The 22,277-nt window shown below is 49.6% G+C and overlaps 2 protein-coding genes across 3 annotated transcripts in view; both read right to left on the bottom strand.

Annotated features, from left to right (window-relative positions):
• NUP214 (nucleoporin 214) overlaps positions 1-8,137 on the bottom strand; it is a 38,829-nt gene extending 30,692 nt beyond the window's left edge. For both annotated transcript variants that reach the window (XM_066201128.1, XM_066201129.1), the window contains exons 1-11: positions 8,033-8,137; positions 6,378-6,573; positions 5,566-5,717; positions 5,093-5,297; positions 4,551-4,621; positions 4,124-4,187; positions 3,752-3,855; positions 3,344-3,450; positions 3,130-3,196; positions 2,499-2,622; positions 489-650 (exon numbers count right to left, since the gene is read on the bottom strand). In XM_066201128.1, the coding sequence (XP_066057225.1) occupies positions 489-650; positions 2,499-2,622; positions 3,130-3,196; positions 3,344-3,450; positions 3,752-3,855; positions 4,124-4,187; positions 4,551-4,621; positions 5,093-5,297; positions 5,566-5,717; positions 6,378-6,573; positions 8,033-8,074 (1,294 nt within the window). In that variant the 5' untranslated portion in view covers positions 8,075-8,137. The remainder of the gene's footprint in view (positions 1-488; positions 651-2,498; positions 2,623-3,129; positions 3,197-3,343; positions 3,451-3,751; positions 3,856-4,123; positions 4,188-4,550; positions 4,622-5,092; positions 5,298-5,565; positions 5,718-6,377; positions 6,574-8,032) is intronic.
• Positions 8,138-9,891: 1,754 nt separating this feature from the next.
• AIF1L (allograft inflammatory factor 1 like) lies at positions 9,892-22,086 on the bottom strand. Its single transcript, XM_066201350.1, has 5 exons — positions 21,978-22,086; positions 17,398-17,464; positions 14,369-14,410; positions 13,039-13,201; positions 9,892-11,375 (listed from the first exon to the last, which is right to left on the bottom strand). Exons 1-5 carry the CDS (start codon positions 22,053-22,055, stop codon positions 11,288-11,290), a joined length of 438 nt encoding a protein of 145 aa, XP_066057447.1. The 5' UTR covers positions 22,056-22,086; the 3' UTR covers positions 9,892-11,287.
• Between the last annotated feature and the right edge of the window lie 191 nt (positions 22,087-22,277).

The raw sequence follows: 22,277 nt of genomic DNA, 5'->3' as shown, positions 1-22,277 counted from the left end.
GGATATTGCTGCAGTCACACACCTTAGTTCATATCATGACCTCCTGTGGCAAAACTATGGAGGAAAACCATCACCTCTGTGAAGTGTGCAGGCCATGCTCAAAGCTGGGGCAAAGAGCCTCCTAAAACTGGTTTGACCCAATTCTCCAAAGGCTGATTGCACAGGAAATCTAAATGCACAGCCTGCAAAGTGCTTGAGATCCCACAAACAAACAGGTTTAAAGACTGGGTTCGATGATCTTAGAGGTCTTTTCTAAACTAAATGATCTGTCATTTGGTGAACAAGACTAGGTAATTCCACACTGATGCACAAAAGACAGAGAAGAGTCCTGGGAGCTCAAAACATCCAAGAACTGCTCCCCATTATCCTTATAAAGAAAAACTACAATTTTCTGTGACCATGTGTGTCTCGACTACTGAAAAACTGACAGATCAGTATGACAAAGATCCACAAATCCAAGTATTCCCTATGGCCCCTGGCGCACTTACCTGCTGCCTTGGGAACTCTCTCCCCTACCAACTGCAGTGGCTCTGGGGTCACAATAAGTGACCTGACTCCTGGGTTTTGGTTGATCATGTAAAATGGGCAAAGCACACCATCCGTAGAGAGCAGGATCAGAACTGGGGCTGGACCAAGGGTCTTCTCATCACCTGCCAGAGACCACACATATAAGTCCTGCAGTCAAAGCTTCCTATTCTGTTCCTACTGGAATTGCCACCTTCATGTGACTTTCTTCACACAGTATTTCTTACATTTCTCCCTTCTCACTTTCATTTGCATCTTTGTTCCCTTCCTTCTCTGTGAGTGCTCAGCTCTCTTTCTTCATCCTTTTGTATTCCTTTCTGTTCCTGACTTCATGTTTCATAAAAGGGTTATTTTGACAACTGAATGTCATCTCCTGAATGACAAAGCCCAACTTTCACCCATCAATTCCTGTGCCAAGCTTTTTCTGATTTTGAAGCAATCATTTTTCCTCAGTGATACTCTGCTCCCTCCTTCAATCCCTTTCAGCAATCCCCACATTCCATTGGGCCCTCATTAACATTCATATGCATAAACTACAAAATGGAATTGCTACATAGGAAGCTTTTTAACTTTAAAGAAAGCCAACATCAAACAAATATCCTTGTGATCTGAACCACTGATATAAAATACTTGTGTTTTATGCAGCTGCTTTGTGAGTCTGCTTCAGTACAAAAATTCTCAGCACAGTTAAAGGCCCCAGAACACTCTCTGTATTTCTGAAATTTTGTAATGGTTTAACTGTGTTTAATCAAACACAAAAACCCAAAGCCAACACATCTAGAGTGCAGGAAAAATCTGCTATAAACAAGGTGCTTTGTTTGTCAGGCAGTGCAGTGGATGGTCAGCTTTCTTTACTATTGGTTCTTCACGAAAAGCATGTTAGGGAAGGGCAGTTTCCACCTGGGAACAAGCTCCAGGACAAATCAGGTTTCTCTACAACCTAAACTTGCTGTGAACTGCAAAGCCAATTAATGTGCAGCCAAACTCTTGTGTCAGAACACAAAGAATGTGTTAGCAAAAAGCTTCTCCAAAAACCTTTTTAAAAACTCTGAGGCAGCACAACACAGGCTTTAAAAAATCTGTCCTGACAGATTTCTTAATCCAGTAACTGTACAGATTAGCAGAGAAAAGGCTTCAAATTCAAGCTGGCATTCAAGTACAATGTTTGACCTCAATTCCCTACTGTAGGTTTTCTTTCAGGTAAAGGTCTTAGTTAACTGGCACCCTCCTGTGCTCTTCAGGAACTCCTGACTGCAGTACCTTCCACTCTGCCTGAAGGCATCTCTATTTCCATCTGTCTCTGGCCTTCAAAGAAGAATTCTCAGAATTCACCAAGATACAACACAATAGTTCAGATGTAGTTTCAGACTTTGACAAGGTACTTTGAAGGGCCTTCAGGCAGCACAGAAGGTACAGCAATAATGCAGCTGAGATGTAGAGCACAGCAGGGTTTAGGCAGTACAGACCCTGTGCTTTAATGCAGAATTAAAACCTACGCATTCACCTCAGCGATCTTTGCTGTTTCTGGCTTTGAAACCAACCCACTTTTCCCTTAGATCTGTGCAAATGTACATGATACAAAACAGTTCTGCAAAAGGACGTAAGTGACAAGAATAAAGAACACCGCACAGGCAGCCTGAAATCCCCGGTGTTAGAACATGACTCCTTTAAACTCACTAAAATCCCAGTTCTGGGGAACACGGACATAACTCAGGAGCTTTGTTTGCCATGTCTATTGGTGCTGTATCCCAGGATGCTGAAAGCTCCAGGAAAGAATTATATTTAACACTTTGCCACTGAATCCTTACACAGAAGCAAAGCCATGTGCTGTGGGTTTGGTATAAAAACAGCAGGTGCGTCAGCCTGCCTTTCAGAATGATCTCCCAGAACTCCGAGCACAAGGCTGCCCCACAAAAATATCAAATATACTGAGATTTTTGGACTACTCCACAGGAAAGACTAACAAGACTTACTGATCACGATGGGCATGTCACTGGTGTAGTCTACAGCAACACCAACGGGCAGAGTGTCATCGCTTTTATCTGTCACAGGAAGTTCTGCTCTGCTCGAGTCCTCCAAAACCCACGATTCCCAGTTCTGCAAAAAGTAAAATTATTATTATGTCAGCTACTGCTTTCCTTCTTCAACACTCCAGCCTACAACAGCTGAAACACCAGCTAGAGAGTATCTACTTAAATTTGTCAGATTAATAAATGCCAGAAAGATCAGGGTCCTACACAGATTTGTGTGTGACTTCTCATGTACCACTGCATGTCAGAGGTCAGACATTTTTAATGCTTCCCTTCAACTGATGACTTCACATCAATCACTCTATTACAGTGAGTTTGACCAAATTTTGAGACTGTCAAGTGAAAAATGAAAACCAGACTTCTGATACTTGGTTGACAACACATGTCTCTTGTTCACCCTAGAATTATCTTAAGATTCTGTACAATTTAGAAGCTTGTTTAGTTTTGGGATGCCTTAAAAAATCATCATCTCATTGTATTCCAGGTCTTACATAGGTTATACATAGGGAAAGAAAATGTACATTTGCACAGATGCAACACAAAATATATTCCAAAAATGGAATAATAATATTACCTGATCCCCCTGCCTGGCAAGAATGCTGACTTCTGTGGAAGCTGCTGAAGCTGCCAGAACCAGATCCCTGTAAGTATGAACACAAACAAGTTAAAAATAACATGACAGTCCACTGCAACGTCTACAAAAAGGTGGAACAAAATCCATGGAGATGCATTGACCCCTCAGACATGCATACTAAGGGAAGAACCTTGCCATGATTCCTGCCACTCACCAGTCCTCAACAAAATTGAGGAAGTAATGATGCTGTCTCTCAGTGCAGCTCGTGTAGCACGGCTCCATGAAATTCACAAACTTCTCTGGTCGCTTCTCTTCCTTTTTCTGTAAGAACAACATTGATAATTTTTCTGTCAATGCACAAACCAAGTAACCTCCCTTAAAATTTTGACAGTGTCAGGGCACACCAATAATATCATAATTGGATCTCAGCAGAGAACAGACTACCCACTGATTTTTCAGGTGGATCCCACTTCCTCCACTTAATCCCCCCAACCTCAATCCCGTGATTTACAGCAGTACGAAACTCAAATCCTATGTGGTGCCAATGTCAATAACAAAAGCAACTTGCCATTGTCATGAACAAGAAATAGACATTTGTGTTGTTGTGACTGCTGGCACTTACAGGCAATATGGCTATGACCACTTGTGGAGACATCTCCAGTGTCCCATCAGCCTCTGCATACACGATGGCAAAGACGTAAGTGCCAATCCAAAGGATATCCAAAACTGAAAGGGAAAGCAGATACCTCAGCCAGAAACACTTTATAATTATATTAAAGAAATATTTATAATTCTTGTTGATTTTAACTGTGCACAGCACACAAAGGAAATGCCAGACAAATGGCAACTAACTCCTAAACTACCAAGCTTAAGAATCACAGAAAAATCACACTGTAATTTCATAACCAGTGCTATACAGCTGCTTTAACAGCGGGAAGAACGAGTAAAATACTTTTAAAGACGAAACAAGTTAAAAAGTAATAAAAAGATATACCTTTAACAGGATTGTCCGAGTCATAAAAGGGAGGACATGGGATTACTTTCTTCTCCTGCAGATTCTGCAAATAAAACAACTCTTAAATCCAATTGCAAGTTTTTTCAGAAAGCCCAGAGAACGGGTTTAGAGCAACTCATCCATTCTTTAACACTTATCATGGGCCACTTTGAAATCATGACTTCAGTGGCCAGTGCAAACCTTAAACTAAACCAAATATTGGCCTAAGACACTTGAATATTACTGAAACACTTGGGTAACATCACGTGGCTCACACCATGTGCCACCTAACCAAATTCTGTAGTTTGTGATACAAAAATCAATCAATCAACCCAAAAAAACCCAAGAAACCAACAATCCAAACCAACAAAATACCGTATTTCAAACTCCTGAAAAGTCACGAGGCCTTAACACCACTAATACTTACAGGCAGATATTGCACCACGGTGCCATTTTGCCTCCCTGCAGCCAGCTGTTTTCCCTTTGGGCTCCAACACACTAGGCAAAAAAAAGAGAGAATTAGCACTAAGAAACTGAAGAGTTACAAGGCCAAACAAAAACAGGACCAATAAATTAACATTGCTATTTTTTTCCACTGAAAAAAATCATTAATCTGAATTAAACAAGGAGTCATCCAGTCACAGAGAAGGCAAAACTACACAGGACAAAACCCAACAGGTGATGATGCTTATTTGCGTGTTTTCCTGGAAATGAGTCAAGTCTGAGACAGCACAAACCACAGGTGGACATGGTTAATAACTCACAAAACTCAGCTGCTGCCATCAGCTGGGAAAGAGTAATTCCATTACAACACATTTTCTGTGTCTCACTGAGTTTAAACCCTTCCTTTTTGTGAAGAATTTTAAGAAACCTCCTCCTGAGACAAGGAACCTGTGTTTATACACCTCTCAATCGGTGTCTGCTCTTCAGTAACCAACATTCTGAGTGCCCTCCAAGGATGACACTCACCAGATGTGACAGCAGCAGAAGGTGGGAGTGTGGCATAGACCTTCACAGAGTCTGTGACCTGCAGCACAGAGATGCTGCCATCGGACAGGCAGACGGCCACCATGGTGGGACTGGCAGGGTTCCACTTCAGGTCGTTGACCACGGCTGCACTTCCTGAGTCCTTGGCCAGTTTGTGAGAAGCAAATGCTTGTTTCTGCTGTTTTGCCTTTTAGGGAACACAAGTACATGAGACAGTCAAAGTGGGGCACAAAACCAAACTCTCCTGAAGTCATAGTTCAAAGCAGTTTTAACCTGCCTATAAATTAATGACTGATTAAAACAAGCAGATTTTGAGTTTACTGAGCAACTCCTTTATAAGACAACCCTCAAAGAGACAGAAAATCCCACCCCAGCTACATCTCTCCTCTGCTGCATTCTGAAAAAGAAAAGCCAAACCCCAAAGCCAAGCCAAACCCACTTGGCATGTGCTGTACCTGATTTAGGAACGTGCGGACATCAAAAAAGCTGATGAAGGACCCGATCTCACTGGACATCATACACACAGACAGGGTGAGATTGTCACAGCTCAGAGCCAGGTGCTGCATAGGAAACTTCATGGGAACCACAGTACTCTGAATATTCTCCACTTAAAACACAAAAAGGGAACGAAGATGGTATGAAGGGGACAAATTTAAATAGCAAGAATTGTTCTTGTAAAACAATACAACAAATTTATGCAATAATCCTCAGTCCCATCAACAGCAGCTACCAAAGGTAACACATAAAAAAACTGAATTAAAGCAAATCCCTTCATCTCTACCAATATAATCTTGAGAGTTGCCAAATTTCTAAGAAAAGAAAATGCCACTTTCCTTCCTCAGTAACCTGAGGAATAATAAGTGAAAAGATTTTTTGATTTACTTATGGATGTAGAGAGTGGAACAGTTACTAAGGAGAACGAAAACCATTTTGCACTCAGGTGGTGGAACAGTGGTTGCCTCCCCTCTCCTGGACGGTCATTTAGTCAGAGTGGGTAAGTCAGTGTGAAAACTCCCTCAGTGTGTCCCTCCACTCACACACAGCCCTGACACCTGCACAGGCTCACAGCGCAAAGACTGGCTACCAACCCAGCCAAGAATGGCTACCAGCCATTGTTCCTGCCTTCCCACACAAGAAAACGTGGCAATTCAAATGCCTGACAGAGGATGGCAAGGACTGTAACATATATCAGGAGCCAAGAGCTCCATGTCCTAAATTCCACACAAACCTGTCTCTGCCAAACCCAGGAGATTTAAGTGTGCCTTACCAATTTTATTGGGATCTTCTCCCGGATGTTTCTGCATGAGAAGATCTCTGGTGTGGAAGATCTGCAGGCTGGTCCCTCCACCAGCAAAGATCAGCCCATATTTGTTGGACACTGCGAGGAGGCTGGAGCGCTCTTTGGGAAGTTCATCAGGAGCATCAAAGATGCGAACCTTCTTCAGTGCTCTGAACTGAAAATCCTGTTTGAGAGAGTTGGGAAGTATCTGTTCACATGCTGCCCAAGAGGAACAGTTTACTTTGGTTGCTCTAAGACAGTAAGTGCAAGAAGCCTCTCCCTGAGAGCTGAAAATCCCTGCCACACACCCAGGCAGCCTCTGGCCACTCCATCACATTTTCTGTCTCATCCATGAAAGACTGAGATCACACTTTTTTTTTTTCCTTTTTTTTTTTTTTTTTTTTTCCCCCATTAGTTAAATCTCGCTTGTACCCAGTGGCTGCGTTCATAAAATCTGCCTGGGACATCTGACCTGCTCAGGAGCACACCAAAACCAGCCAAGGGATACAGAGGAAAAGAGAAAGGAATAAAGAAAAGATGAGACAGGACTGAACAAAACTTGCTGCTACAAGACACACATTTGCTAACCTACATGCCAGTAACTCCAGTCAAGCACCTGAGTTGTTCCCAAATAACTGCCACTGAATAAGTACATTTCTGCAATCTCAGGAAGATGTAGGAACTCAGAAACTTCTGCAAAACAAACAGCCCAACTACCCTGTTTTTGAGGGCAGAAGGCAGCTGCACAAAGACTCATAATCACTCCAGGAATCTGTTCCCCCCATGTCCCTTTCTACCTAGCCTCAGAGTGACACTGGGTGACACAGGACAGGCTAGGCTGGAGCCATACAGCAAGACCCCAGCTCACACTGCCCCACACATCCCCAAACCAGGAGATTCCCAGCACAAGGCACGCTGACAGGAGGAACATCACTCTTCTTCCAAAACAAGACTCCTCCAACTCTCCTTCATCACTGAAACTGCTCGAGGCCAGGCTGGATGAGGCTTAAGAACAACCCGGTCTGGTGGAAGGTGTCCCTGCCTGTGGCAGAGGTTGGAATGAAATCAGCTTTACAGTTCCTTCCAACTCAAACCATTCTGTGATTCCCTCTCCAGGCACTAAACACCCCTCCACACCACGGCGATGCCAGCCTTCCCTTTTCCACCCCGCAGGCTTATACCACACTATGCTGGAAAGTCCTAAAGTATTTGAAAGTGCTCAAGATTTCCCAGAATGGGTGTGGAGTGTCCCTCACTGGAGATATTCCAGACCCGTCTGGACGCAATAAATCCTGTGCCGTGTGCTCTGGGTCGAACCCGTCGGAGGACGGAGCTCTGACCAGACGACCGACCCACTGTGGTCCCTTCCAGCCTGACCCATCCTGGGATTCTGTTTCACAAACACGGCAAGGATGTCTCAAAAAGCCCCGCCACATCCTGAGCCGACCCCCCGGTTTGTCAGGCCCACGGTCCCAACCAAACCTCCTCCAGAACCCAGCACCCCTCGCAGCCCAGGCCGAGCCTTCTCCAAGCCCCGTCCCCGTCCGGCTCCAAGCCAAGGCCCCCCGGCCCGAGTCAAACTGCCCGCCGACCCTTCCCCACGCCGGACTGCCCCTCACAGCCCCGCTCTCCCCGTGCCTCACCTTCATCTCCCGCTCGGGGATCACGTCCATGTCGTCCCCCATGGCGGCCCCGCGGCCGCGGTCCCGCCGCCCGCGCCCCGCCGGGAGAGCCCCGCGCCGCTTCCGCTTCCGGCGGGGCCGCTCTGGCCGCGGCTCTCGCTGCTCCGGGTCCTCCTGCGGGCCCTCCCGTAAACAGCTGCGCTCAATAAATCCTCTTTGCGCAGAGTCAGATTGGGAAACATCTCTGAAACCAACTGGTGACTGAACACCACCTTGTCAACCAGCCCACAGCACTGAGCGCCACGTCCGGTCGTTCCTTGAACATCTCCAGGGATGGTGACTCCACGACCTCCCTGGGCAGCCGGTGCCGGTGTCTAATCACCCTTTCTGTGAAGAAATTCCCGTCAATGTCCAACCTAAACCTCCCCTGGCGCAGCTGGTGTGCTCTCGCCCTGATTTTTCCACGCGTTCCGAGGCGCTGGGAGATGCCCGTGCCCTGCTCCGTTCTGAGGGGACCGAGCCCGCTGACACCGGCGCTGGGCTCTGGCTGTCCCCGCCAAGCCATGGTGGAGCCACCAGCCCCTGGTGAGGGGCTTTGATGCTTTTCCCGGATCAGAGATCCAGTGTTGCCTTAGGTCTGAGCAATCACAGAAACCTCCCGAGTTGGAAGGGACGCTCAGGGATTGTTAAATTGAACGCCTGACCCTGCACAGGACAACCCAAGAGTCCCACCATGTCCCTGAGATCCATGCCCTAACACTCCTGGAGCTCTGGCACCCTCGGGGCCATGCCCCTTCCCCTGGGGAGCCTGGCCAGTGCCCAGCACCATCTGGGGAAAAACCTTTTTCTAATTCCAGCCTAACCCTACACTGACACAGTTTCATGCCTTTCCCTCAGGTAAAATCCGACTCCCTTGGCATGGGCTGCAGTGGGGGCACAGGGATGCTCTGTCGGCCCTGTACCGCTCCAGTGTGGGGTGCCTGAGCTGCAAACACAGAAGCTCTGTGAGTTGGAGCAGCCTCACTGTGCTCCAGGACAACACAAAAGCAGATTGTGGGGGGTTGATCGCACCAGCTCCTCGATTTCTTTACTTGTTCAAGTTTTGAGGCGTTCAGCTCCCACTCAGAATGCCAGCACTCAGCCCTGTGGGGACACTTTGAGAAGGGCTGTTTCCAGCTCTAGCAGGTCAGCCGCTTTTCCAGGACCAAAAAGGACAAGGATTTCCACAGAGACAAGCAATGATGGCTTTGGGCAGTGACCTGAACTGTGGCAAACCACATCCAAGTTTCCCTCATGTAATATGCTTCCTTTATTTTCTAACTGAACAACAGCTTCAACACACAGCCAAGAAAAGCAGGTGCATTCCCAGAGGCTACCAGGCAGCAGAAAGCAGACACGGGGCTGTGATCTCAGGGAAATTCTGTCCTTTTAAGAAACACATGGGAAAAGTGCACCCAGTCATTCCCCAGGAAACCTGGTCTCCCCTTTTGATAATTCACATCAGACAAGAACCTTGGGAAAAAAAAAAAAAAAACAACCCACAAAAAAAACCCCACAAAAACCAACTCTCCTTCAAGATGCTGTAAGCGTCTGCTCTCAATAAACAAGCTACTCCTTAAAACAAGCACTGGCACCTGCTCTTTTTCAGTAAGTCAGAAAAATGCGCCAGTTTTCAGGAGGTGGCCTCTGCATTTCATCACACAAACTCCATGGCTTTCGGTCAGTTATTACAAATAAAGATCAGATGAAGAGAGTCCAAACCTATCTCCAGGATCTGTTTAAGGGTTTATATTAACAGACTTGGAAACCAGCTCCCTTAATCTGCAACCAATCATATGGACCAAGCTTCAGAAGAGATAACAATAAACACTGACACACTGTAGCTTCAAAAGATTTATTTTCAGTCCTTGAAGTAGACTGGTGCTGCTTTTGCTCATAATTTTTCTCTCTGTTACAGTTTTGGTTTTCACACAAACAGTAGTGAAAATGTTTTTGTTGGTTTTTTTAATTACTTAAAAGTGCAGCCTTTGGCAGGAACAACCAGCCTAGTAGAGTTAATCATCTGTACTGCCTTTAAAAAATGGACTTACTAAACCATGATTTTAAAAAAGTTAAAAGCTGTCAAGAACATTTAAGAAAAGAGAAGGGAAAGGGCAAAGAGCAAACACCTGGATTCCAGAAATTGTGCATGGAACAAGAATCACCACAGTACCCAGAGTGTGGATAGCACAGTCCCAGCTCATATTCCATACTTACAGCCCTTCTTATTTTGCAGATTTGAGGGCTTATCCATCAGGGAAATGGTTAGTCCCAGGGGACCAGGCTGAAACATATACAGGGAGGTCTGCAAAAATCAGAGGGACAGAGCAGCTGCCTGAGGACAGATCCTCATCTGCAGCTGGTCTGGCCGGGCTCAGTTTGGTCACTCAGCTTCCTGTCACCTCAAGGTTTGACTTGCCCCAGGCATCCTGTGGGGCTGCAAAGGCATCACAGCTTGTTTCTGGACTCTGTGGATGAGACAGACAGTCACCTGTCCAGAGGTCACACTCCTGGTCAGACCCAAGTCATGATTTATCAGGTAGGGGGTCCCCAAGGTGGCTTTAACCATCCTCACTTGCAGTGGCTGGTGTTGGACCCTGAGATCTGCCTGCAGGATGAGCCCCAGAGCAGACAGAAGCCGTCCCTGCAGGCAGCTGTGCTCACTCCAAGAGGCTGTGCAGGCAGATCTCTGTGTACAAGCACATTCCCACATTCCCCTTACGATCAGACAGGCATGAGAGCCTGATTTACATTTTGAGGGGGTGGGGTCAGGAGGGGAAGAACTAAGTCCAAAGTAGAAACAGGAGGATGGAGCAGAGAAGGCACTTATTTCTTTGCACACATGAAGCCGCTTTCAGGGGCTTTGTCCATGTCTGGCAGCAAGGATCATTAGGAACCTGTCCTGACAAGCACAGCTCTGAATCCATACACTGGGAACAAAGTAGCTCCTCGTCTAAGAGATGCAGGAAGGGCAGAGGAAAGAGTAAAATCATAGGATAATTTTTGTTCTTTTTGGTCTCACATTACACTTGGTGCTACAACGTCTGTCTAACAGATCGAGTTGGCTAAGGGATGCAGCAGAAAGACACGAGCTGGGGGTCTCCAGCTTCCCTTGCTGTTCCTCTAAGGCAGGTTAGTTGAAAACTAGGACTGTGCACAGTAAAGAGTAACAAAGCACAGGCAACCTCTGTTACAGACCAGCAAAGCAAACAGTGCCCATTTTACAGCCTGTCCTCTTCAAGGGAGGCTGGCTATGTCTCTCTCTGGAGGTGGACCAGAAGGTTTTGGGTTGCTTTCATTGGCTTTTCCTTCAAACATCATGACCCTGAAAAACACAACAGATATTGCTAATTTAGAAAAAAGCAAAAGCATATTTATCCATCACTGGGGGTGGCATTCTCTGCTGAAAAAGAGCATCTTGCTCCCCTACAAAGAGCACTCGATAATTAACAAAGCAAGAAAAGCCAACAGAGGGCAGTGCTGCCAGGCTGGCTCTTCCAGCAGCTACCACGAGTGGGTTCCCAAAGTCTCTGCCGGTTTTCCTCTCAGAGCCCAGAGGATTAGCACATTTTATTTAGACAGCCACTTCCGAAATCCCCTGGGCACACACTGCATGCCAAGTGCTCCCCATGCGTAAAAGCAAATACCACTCCTGGCCCACCTTGCACATAACCACACAGCAGAACATTCAGAAGCCAACACCGAGCAAGCAATAGCAACGATAGCCAGGGGAGAGAGCAAAAACAAGGAGCAAGGCACTGGCTGTAGGAATCTCAAGCATTTTGCAACCACTAGCACTGTCTTCCTCCCTGAGGACTGCAGCTACGCTGGGAATGCCAGCTGCCTCGATGGATCAAAGGGCTCGACTGCTCTTAGGACGAGTTTTACATTTCTGCTCCTGCTCTACCCGGTCCAACAGACAATGGGGTGTCTGTTAGCAAGAAAAGGGACCTGTTTGTGAAAGCTGCTGTGGTTGGGAGGAGGGATGGAAGATATGGGACAGGCTGCAGGCTTAGTCTGGTTCTGTGAAGAAAAAGGAGGAGCAGGGATGTCTGAAGTCTGTGTCTGCTGGGAAGAGGAGCATGACAACAGAGACACTGCACACAGTGGGAGAATCTGCCAGCAAACATGTCCCAGCTTAAAGAAACCATGTGAGAGGTGGGTGCAAGATCCTTCCTCCCAACCTGCCCGGAAAGCTGGCCGTGTTTCTAAAGCTGCCTTCAAAAAGGGGGAAGGAGGATGGAGAGGATCAGCTCCTATTCATGGCCATTTCAGACACAAAAGCAGGGCCAGCCTCTGAGCTCTGAAAGGAAATGCCAGGCTTCAATGGGATGGAGATGGAGCCAAGCAAATGTTTGGAAGCCATTTGTTAGAGTCACACTTTCAGAGCCCTGTTGGGAGGGCAAAGGGGGCCGTGGGAGGCTAGTGCTGGCAGCTTGTACCACAGAAAACCTCTCCCAGCACAAGCCAGCTGTTCTAAGCATGTGTCCCATCTCCATCTACTGCCCGTCCCTCCGAGATCAGGCAGGGATGGAGCATCCTGTGGGAAACAGGAGCCTACACTACTGGTGCTGGCAGGACCATCATACACTCAAGCCCTGCCACCATCCACAGGGGAAGTCTGTGTCCCCAAAGCCAGCGGGATCCTCAGGGAAGAGACGGGAAGGAGTCCTGCAGTGCTGAATGCCTGCACACCCTCGGGAAAGGAGGGGGATGGCTCCCACGGAGCACGTGGGAGGAAGCCTGTGCTAACACACAGCAGGCAGCTCTGCTGGGAGCACTGGTCACTGCTCAGCCTTGACATGAGCTTATACACCCTCTCATGGCACCCTGCCGACTCCCCTGCACAAGGATCCTCATCCCCCTCTATGAACACTGAGTGTGCACAGCTCCAGCTCCCCCAGACAGAACAGCTTGTGCTTCCCAGCTTCCCAACAGAGCAGCTCAGCTGCCGCTGCTCTCCCCCGGCTCCATCCCGGGACACTCACAGTTTGAGCACAGCTGAGCGTTTCCCAAGCATCACATTGACAAAGTCCTGGTACGAGATGGTGTCGCTGACCCCTCCAGTCACCTCAGAGATCATCTTCTTCAGTTCTAGGTGGGTCTTCGGAGCCCCCAGCTTCTCCATCATCCTTTTGACAGACATCAAATCTACAAGTGCAAGGCAATTGCTGCTGTTAAGGGATGACCCCACTGAACACAGACCAACCCTACAGAGCCATGAGTTCCCACCTGAGACCACCTCACCTGTGGACTCTGGCTGACAGCATTAAGCTGTTGCCAAAAGCCACAAGAAGGCTTCCAGTACAGCTCACTGCCACTCTGCCCAGTACAGAGCATCACTTCCCAGTTGTGCAGCTCAAGATAAAAGTACCACGCACTCAGAGAAGAGGGACAGCTCTCCAAGTGCTCCAGAGACACGTGGGGACAGTGCTCTCTAGCTCAGATTGTGGTGCCAAGAGTCACAAGGATGGGGAGGAGGGAAGCAATACCGGGATTAAAGCTGGAGACAAACAAACTGTGGGGAGCAGACGCCCCTGCCCATCGCCACAGGCCATTTCCTCCCATTGCACTGCTGCCTGCTGAGACCTGTGGGCCCCTTCCCTCCCGGAAGCCCTGAGTCAGGCCTCTTCCAGCTCCCCACAGGCTTCACTTCAGCTGGAAGACTTGTGGAGGAGGGGAATGGGGCAGCCGTCTCCTGGAAGGGCACAGTGAGCAAGTGATTACACTTCAGTGTCAGCTCCAGCCCTGCAGGAGGCTGGAACTTTACGTAACTGGTGCTTTCTGGACCCAAAGCAGGGCTGCTCAGCTGAGCCAGACTCACACCCAAGTCTTTTGATTCCCTCTGCTCCCCTCCTTGCAAAGCAAAGAGCTTGTCTACACCAGAAGGGCTCGTGGATTTATACAGCTTCTGCCTCAAGCCAAGCAAGCCCGAGGGTTGTCCAAGTCCTGCAGCTTCCCAGCTCTGAATTCCCAGCTTCGCAGCAGAGGATTGAGTAGAAGGTCTCAGTGGAGAAAAAGGGAGAAGAAAAAAAAAGCATGTAGAGCAGAAAGAAGTGGAGGAGATAAACAGAACTTCAGGAGAACAGCACTGCAAAGAGGTTAGATCTTGAAATAGGTGAGTAGAGACTGAAGAAACTGAGGCAGGGGCTGGGGAGGCAAGGAAGCCCCTGGCTGGCAATCACGATCCAAGGAAGGCTGGCCATGGGAAAAACCCACAAGTTTTCCTTCTCAACACCATGAATGCAGAGGGAAGCAGCAGATTCAGCAGTCACAGGCTTGGGCTGTTCCAGCCCAGCATCCTTCAGAATCACTCACCAATCTCGCCTTGGTTGTTCAGGTCAAACTCCATGTATTTCTCTGGAAGAGACACAGAATTAGGTTAGCAGAACTCTAGAGCAGGGAGGTGTGCAGGGCTTTGGAGCACTGAAATAAAGCATTTGGGGATAAGATTGATATACTGCTGAATGCAAAGTTCAGAGGGGGAGACCATCTCAAGGCCTGGTTTTAGCACCCTTATCTCAACTCTAGGGCTCTAGAGTTAAGTGCTCTGTAATTGTGGCTGCTTTTCATTTAAGCTGAAGGAAAACACTGGCATGAGAACAAGGTATCAGCTGGCTACGAACAGCGTTAAAAGGTTTCCAGCCAGAAAAACAAAGCCCTGGAACAGCCTCCCAGAAGGAGTAGCAAGGAAAACAAACTCCCCGAGCACTCCCGAGATGAAGGTTGATCGGATTAGAAGGGGGATTAAATGACGCAGTTGCCTGCAATAACGAGGGACAGACTCCACAGTGCTCCCGTCGCTGTGCTCACTCCCAGAGCAGCACCTGCCAGGAGAGATGCTCAAGGACCACATCAAGAGGGTGAAGCCAAGAACATGCCTGGGCACAGTGATGCTGGAGCAGGTTGTTTGCCTTTCCAGCCTGCTGTCAAACACTGCTGACTTGAGCAACTCCAGCATTGTCAGAGAGAGGCAGAGCCTGCTCCAAAAGGTCAGGTCAGCTTTGCAGGACAAAAACTCACATGCTGTAACAAGCAGAGCACTGATTTGAGTTAGAAAATTCAGGAATTCAGTTCAATGCAGTTTCTGCCCTTTGAAGTGGCACACCTGAGCCTCCTACACAGCCCCCACCCCTTGCTAGCTGTTCCCCATTTAGACTTTAAGCTCTTCCGGCAAGGATTTGTCTGTCTTACAGAGCATACAGCTCCCAGAACCACAGGGGGCCCCCCATCACCTCAGCTCTAGTAAATGGAAAGAGCAAGATGCCTGCTGGCACCATCCATCTGTGCTGAGCTGGAGAAATCACCCTGCAGTGAACACTTGCTCCCCACATCAGCCTTGGAGGACTCAAATTAACCAAGCTCTTCCAGGCTGCTCCTTTGCCCCAGGAAGGAAAATAGAAAAGACCTTTTGCCTCTGCTCCAGGGACACCAGCAAGCATATGAGCATGAACAGAGAAATGGCAGGCTAATTTAAGGAGCCAAAGGGAAGAGTGGTTGTTTCACACATCAGTGTCTCCAGGACCTGTGCTTCCAAAGGAAATTGTTGGGTTAACTGGACTGATGGGCAGGAGGCAAAGGAATGGCTTGGCATGTCTTCACCTGGGTCTCAGCCCATGGTTTACTGCTGCCATGAGCTGACCAGGACACACCTATGGAAATACCACGTACAAACCAAAGCTGTTCATGCTTCAGGCAGGAGTAAATGTCTCCCTTCAAGCATCAAGCAACCAATCCTAGAAGAAATCAGGGCTGTAACACACATATTTAGGGGCCAGAGTGATGCTTGATGTGGGAGTGCCTCTCCCCACACTCTGCCTCACCAGAATGACCTTGGCATTTTAACTGCCGCCTCCCTTTCCAGGATCAGGCACCCGTGCATATGCCTGGGGCACAAACCCTGCTCTGCCATCTCCATGCCCAGCACATGTTTTCTTTTCTTCTGAGCTGACACTTAGCCAACAGTGCAGAGAACAGAGGCAGCTTTACATCAGCCTCAGCTCACACATTCATGTTTCCCTCCCACCCCAGCAGAGGGGATATAGTGAGGCAAAAAAACATGCATAGTCCCTCCCTCACAAATACATTTACACAAACACTGCATGGGGGCTCCATCTTTGCCTCCCCCAGGCTGGGAGGGGGGTGGGGAAGTGGGAAGGACAGCAGAGAAGAAATATTCCCCCCATCATCACACAATGAGCCAATTGTTGGGGGAGCTGGAGGAGGCCTTGGAGAGAGGGACAGGCCACGGAGACAAACTCACGAGGCAGCAGGAAGAGATGCCAAAGGCTCTCGTTACAGGGAATTCTGTGCCTGTGACCTACAGTTGCAATGTTTGAAGAGCCCCAATTGTGATGGGAAAAAATAATGCGGGGCTGCAGCCAAAAGCCAAAGCTACACAAAAAGCAACACAAAGAGATTGGGGAGCACAGGAGGCTCCTCTGTGCCCAGCAGTGTAAGGGATCACAAAACGCCAGCCAGCTTCTTCCTTGCTGGATTGCAAAGCCAAAATTCAAAGGGAAATAGCAGACAATGTCTGAAATGGAAGGAAGGTCAGGTTTTATTTGGTTAGAGCCAGGCTGAGCACAAGCCTCGAGGCAGCGTGACACAGGCATGTTTTCTCAACTGCCTTCAGCCACCGTTTGGAAAGAAAGTGGGTACACCAGAACAACCCTGCCAGATCTTGTCCTGTAACCAGTCTGGGGACAAGCTCCAGAGGACTTCAGGCTTTTGAGCTGTTTCTCTACCACCTGTCCCAGCAAAAGGCCCAAACCTAAGCCCTAGATTCGCCCACCCACTGGAGTCAGGCTTTGGCTAGAACTAGACATATCAGTGCTGTTCCCTCTCGTGTCAAGGGGCTGGGAAAGGACTAAAGAAACTTTTGGAGAGAGGAAGTCCCCTACTCCTCCACAAAGCAGCTGACACTTCTGCTTTGTGGAATGAGGCCCTCCTACTTACTGAAAAAACAAAACAAAAAAAAGTCCAGCTATTGCATGGTCCATGATGCGAGTTAGCTTGCTGGGTGACTAGAGAGAAACCATCCTCCTTTGCTGCTCTCCAGGGTTTTGCCCACACAGCAGGTTTTGCAGTAACAGCAGCTGCCAGGCAGGATGTCTGTAGGGTGACATGTCCCTGCCTTGCAAGGGAGAGAAGCACAAAGGCTTGTGTGGAAAACACCTCTCCAGAGAGTTTCACCAAGTCCCACAAGCAAGGGGGAAGGCATCCATCCCAGCTCAGTCACTTGCATTTGGCAGAGAATCTCAGACTGCTGAGATACCAGGGCTGAGGAAAATAATCTGGTTCAGAGCAGTTAGGCTCAAAGGACAGGGAAACCCTCCAGTACTCACCTTTGAACACTGCCAACTTCTCCTCCAGGTCTTCTTCATTACTGAACTTTGGGTCACAGAGAAACTCCTAAAACAGAAAAAAAAAAAATATCCTCAAGGTTAAAGACGGAAAGGAGGAAACACCCTAGAGGGCACCTCCAAAGGCAGTATTAGCCAGAAGACCCACACAATTCCCAGAGTCACAGCTGAGCAACAGCACCAGGAGACTTGAAAATGGGCTGAATCCCTCCACACCTTGTCATTAACATTCCAGTGCAAGGGGAATCCCTCTGATGTCTCAGATTTCCCACTGACAACTTGAGGGAGGACTGGACCTCACCTGCCTTTGGAATAACTGCACAAAACCTCCTGTTCTTGCTCACCCAAGGTTTCAGCTCCCCACTTCTCTGCTTAAGCACACTTAGCATGTGGATTGGGCACTTATTTCCAGCAAGGGCTTCTAGTCCTTGCAAAAAGCACTCTTATCTCAGATTTCAAACTCGTAGATAAACTCAGAGGGCCTGCAAATAGAGCAGCCAAAGTTTGCAGAATGTCATATGCCCAAGAGGACGGGTATTTTGGGCTCAGGAACTCTCTCATACCAAATATCCATTTTCTCCCTCTATCCTGCTCAGGCTGGAGAGGAAACCCTGGATCACTTCTGGTCACTTGTCCCTAGCCCCACCTCAAAAACCTTCAGATACCCAAGAGAACAGACCACAACTTGCACAGCCAGCTCTTCTGCTGTGCCCTGCCAGCAACACTCCCCACAGCTGTGAGCAGCAGGGTCTTGCTCCTGTCCCTGCCCTCCCACACCGTCCAGCTCCAGGCCAGCACAGCTTAATGACTCGATTTGTGTTCAGCAACAACACCACATTCTTCAGTGTAGAAATCATTAACATCTGCACAGCTTATGCATGGCCTGTCCAGGACAAATCCCTCGAGGGGTTAGTGGATGGAGGGCTCTTCCCTACGCTGGGAATGTGTTCCTCATCACTGCTCCCCATGCTCTTGGGGAAGGCACGATTGGGTCACCAAGAGCCTTGTGTGCTGATCACTGCTGGTCATCCTAATCCTGCTCCTGTGCTCTGGGTCCCACATACCTGGAGCTGCTCCCTCCTTCCTCACTGGGACAGAGGAGCTTGGACTGCTCAGGGAGTCCTCAAACCTTCACTGCCAGTTAACCACTGCTGTGGCAAGTCTTCTACCTGCAGCTGAACTAGGGTTTTGTAGGAAGCCCACTAGGACAGAAGTGACTGCCACTCCCTCCTCCCAACCCCAGGAACTCCAGATGGGACACCAGAGACCATGGCCACCAAATCAATGTGACACTGGCTTCTCTCATCACCATGGTCACCAACTCAAATTGAGAGCTGTGGTGAAAAGCAACTTTCCCAGTTCCTTCTTTTGCTCTCCTTTGCCAACTCAGTTTCATTTAGCTCAGTTATTTCTACCCAAGGGTATCATTTACCAGCCCAACACAAAGGGCCTAATTCAGCTTCAAGACCCGGGCTCAGGCAGCAGCAGGAGTCACCAGAGACCAGAGTAGTGTTACCTGCTGCCATCACCACTGAACAGCCTCTGAAGAAGGCAAACATGACCAAAAACCAAAAGAGGGCCAAAACACCTCCTGGCCACCAGGTCACAGCTTCATTACTGCCCTGCAGGAGCAGCAAGCAGCTTCCACCTCGCAGCAGGACAGGGGATGTGAGGGCAGAGCACAGCATCTCTCTGGGAGCAAGAAGAAGAAATGGTGAAGACTGAAGGGAATGCATCCATACATGATGGCTGAGGGACACATGCCCAGGAGCCCACCAGCCCCTGGCAGTGTGATACAAGAGCAGCACAGGTGACACTGCACACAGGATTAGGACTCAGTTCCCTTGTGTTTCAACTGGAGGGGGGCTGGAGAGCCCACCAGCACCACAGCTCTGCTCCAGGTGCAAGGAAGCAACAAGGGGCTGTGTTTGAAAGGCATTCCACTCTCCACATTGTGTGTGAGCTGGGCTGTGACTGCGATAAGGAAAACACTCACAATGGCACACAGGAATTCAGTCCCCAGGGCCTGTGACTCAAACTCAGAGTGGCTGAAGTTCCTCCTAGAGCCCTTTGCTAAAGTTCCCATTTTAAGGGGCATGTTCTATTAATAAGAGCTGCTTTAAAAGCCTCTCCCCCGCTCCTGCCCTGAACAGCCTTTCTTGAGCTGTTGAGAGACTTTTCTAAGCCAATAAACTCAGCCAGACAAGTCCCAGCTACCTGCAAGACAACCTGAACAAAGCCAGATCCACACCTGCTCCCCAAAAAGGTGACTCCAGCTGGCAGGCCAAGCCCTCACTGGGATGTTTAAATGCTGAATGCCAGCCACCCTGCCTGCAGGGGCTGGGAAGGGCTGAGGGATGCTCGTGCCTGCCCTGGATGCAAGAATCAGGCACCTGCTCTCTAACAGGCTGAATTCCTTCCCTGCAGCCCAGCGCATTACAGGGTAAAACAAGGTTGAAACTAATCTGTGCTGGATTAGACCTGCCACCTTGATGCACGAGGCTGGACAATGTGATTGTGTTGCCTGAAAAGAGGGGAACAACCAAGAGGGGAGCCCGGAGGAGTCTTTCAGGCTGGAAGAGAGAAGTCAGCACTAGGACTCAGCTATCCTTCAGGAGCACATGTGCACTCAGTGTACTGCCTGCCAGTTTTGTATCCCAGCGAGAGCTCTGGAGTAGAAACCAGCCAGGAAAACAGGGCTGGAGGGAGCTAAGTGTTAGGATGAGACAATGAGATTAAGCCTGATAGGAATTTGGCCTGATAGGTTTTATTAGGAGCACTTGACTGTTTTACAGCCTTAGGGCTCTTCAGCGCTGGGGAAACCCCCTCCCTGGCTCCAGCCACAGTATCAGCCCAAGTTTCTGTATCAGCTGTTTGTCAGGGAGGTGTGAGGCTGTTTGCTGCACTCCCCCATTGCCACATAGAGTTGGCAAAGCACAGCAGCGTGGGGGTTGCTGCCCAGAGCACGATGGCTTTTAAGAACTCATGGGCATCTGCCACCCCTGCTATCTGCAGCTTGGTTTTGAGCTGCCCAAACCCCATCTTGTAGCGCTGAGCCAGCACACAGGACAGCAAGGATGCAAACGAGCAGCTCTGTCAGTGGGAAGTCACGTAGGTTGTTTCATTTTTGTCCTCCAAACCTCAGCCAAAGAAAAGGCCAGAAGTGATGTCAGCTTACGGGGAGAGACAGGAACCTGTCCCCTGCGTGAGAACAGCCCTGTGCCCTGGCACACAGCAGTGGCACACCAGCAGCATCCCACGAAGCACAGCTTCCCAGACTCAGTCCTACAGCTCCTACCAGCTTAAAGGATCATGTATCCACCTATGTGATGCTGGAAGACGGCTCTGGAGAAGCAGAAACTGCAGCACTGGGTACAACACAGTCCTCTTATCCTCAACCTAAGGGCCAACACCACCTTGGCTAGGGGAGATATGTCAGACCCAGCTACACACCTTGGTGCAGGGTGTGCTATGTCTGCCTTCCAGCAGCAGGTTACAAAGGCTCCTTTTTAACCAACTGCTCTTATTCTACGCCTTATGCCATGACACCTCTTCTTCCTCTCTTTTTCCACAGCACATCCTAATTTCTAGTTAATTGAGTAATTTCTAATGACTTAATTCCCTCTCCAGTGACCTAAACTTCACCTCTACAATCTCACTGGTGGAGCATGCTGTCTGGTGGAGCATATTGCCACTTTTCATAGCTTAGTCAGTGTGAGGGCAAGGTGAGCCCTTCTCCTCCAGGCTCTCACCGTGTACAGTGATTTGATTTCTGCACCTGTAACACCAAGGTGCCACTGACTAAAGGAGCACCTAGAAGGGCTAGGAATCCCAGCACTGTTTGCTTCAAGGTTAAAACCTTCTTTTCACCCTCAGAACTGCTCTTAGCTGGGAGGGATGCCAACAGAACTGCCCCCACAACCATACCAAGCAAGGGACAGGGTAAGCCTGAAGCTCAGGGGAGAGGACCTTGCCTGACCCTGGCATGAAGGGCACGAAGCCCAGTGCACTTTACACTAATCCAGGAGGTGCTATTCCCCCTGCTCAAGGCTTGTGAGACGTCCAACCATCCTGGGCAACCCATTCACCCGCTGTAATGAAAAGCTAGGAAGGCTGGAGTCAGCTCTGAGCGAGCAGCACAAACTTCTTATTCCGGGAAGAAAAAGTTGAAGCACTTGATACGGCAGAGGGGAGGCAGAAGTCCTCCAGGGGAACAATAGCCCCCATTCCTGCTGGAGCACGTTCTCAAAGGGAGTTTGATAGCAGCCAGCCCCCGGGCGCCCACCAGCCCGCTCGGACCCACCGATGTGCGATGCACGGGGAGGAAAGAGCCGCCTGAGACGGCAATACCAGGAGCGGAGGGGATGGAGAGCGATGCCCGTAGAAACCCCGTTTCCTCCTCCGGCCGGATCCCCTCCCCAAAGGGGTTTGGGCAGAGGGGTCGGCAGCTCCTCCTGCACCCACCGCCCCCTTCCTCCTCTTCCTCTTGCCCCGCCCGCCCCCGCCGCAGCCCCCTCCCCGCTCCCCGCGGGGGTCGGGTCGGGAGGCGGCCCCAGCCCCACCTTGTTGATCTCCTCCAGCCGCCCGTCCTGCGGGGCTCTCCGCAGCCCCCCGCCGCTCGGCCGGCGCGGAGCCGCCATCGCACCGAGTCTCCCCGGGCCCGCCGCCGCCTTAAATAGGGGCGGGAAGGGCCGGGCCGGGCCCTCCGCCCCCCGCCCTTAACCCATTCCCCGCCCGGCGCCGGCAGCGGGCGGGTGGCGGAGCTGGCATCGCCCCGCATCGGGAGGGCAGCGCGGTGCCCGCGGTGGGCTCCAGGTGCCCGAGCACGGGGAGAGGCCCCGCCGCCTCTGGGCATCCCGCAG

This window comes from Chamaea fasciata, unplaced genomic scaffold, assembly GCF_029207755.1.
Source record: "Chamaea fasciata isolate MVZ Bird 193981 ecotype frontalis unplaced genomic scaffold, bChaFas1.0.hap1 SCAF_20, whole genome shotgun sequence".
Lineage (NCBI taxonomy): Eukaryota > Metazoa > Chordata > Aves > Passeriformes > Sylviidae > Chamaea > Chamaea fasciata.
Note: the sequence above shows the minus strand (reverse complement) of the source record. Positions and strands in the feature narration are given on the sequence as shown.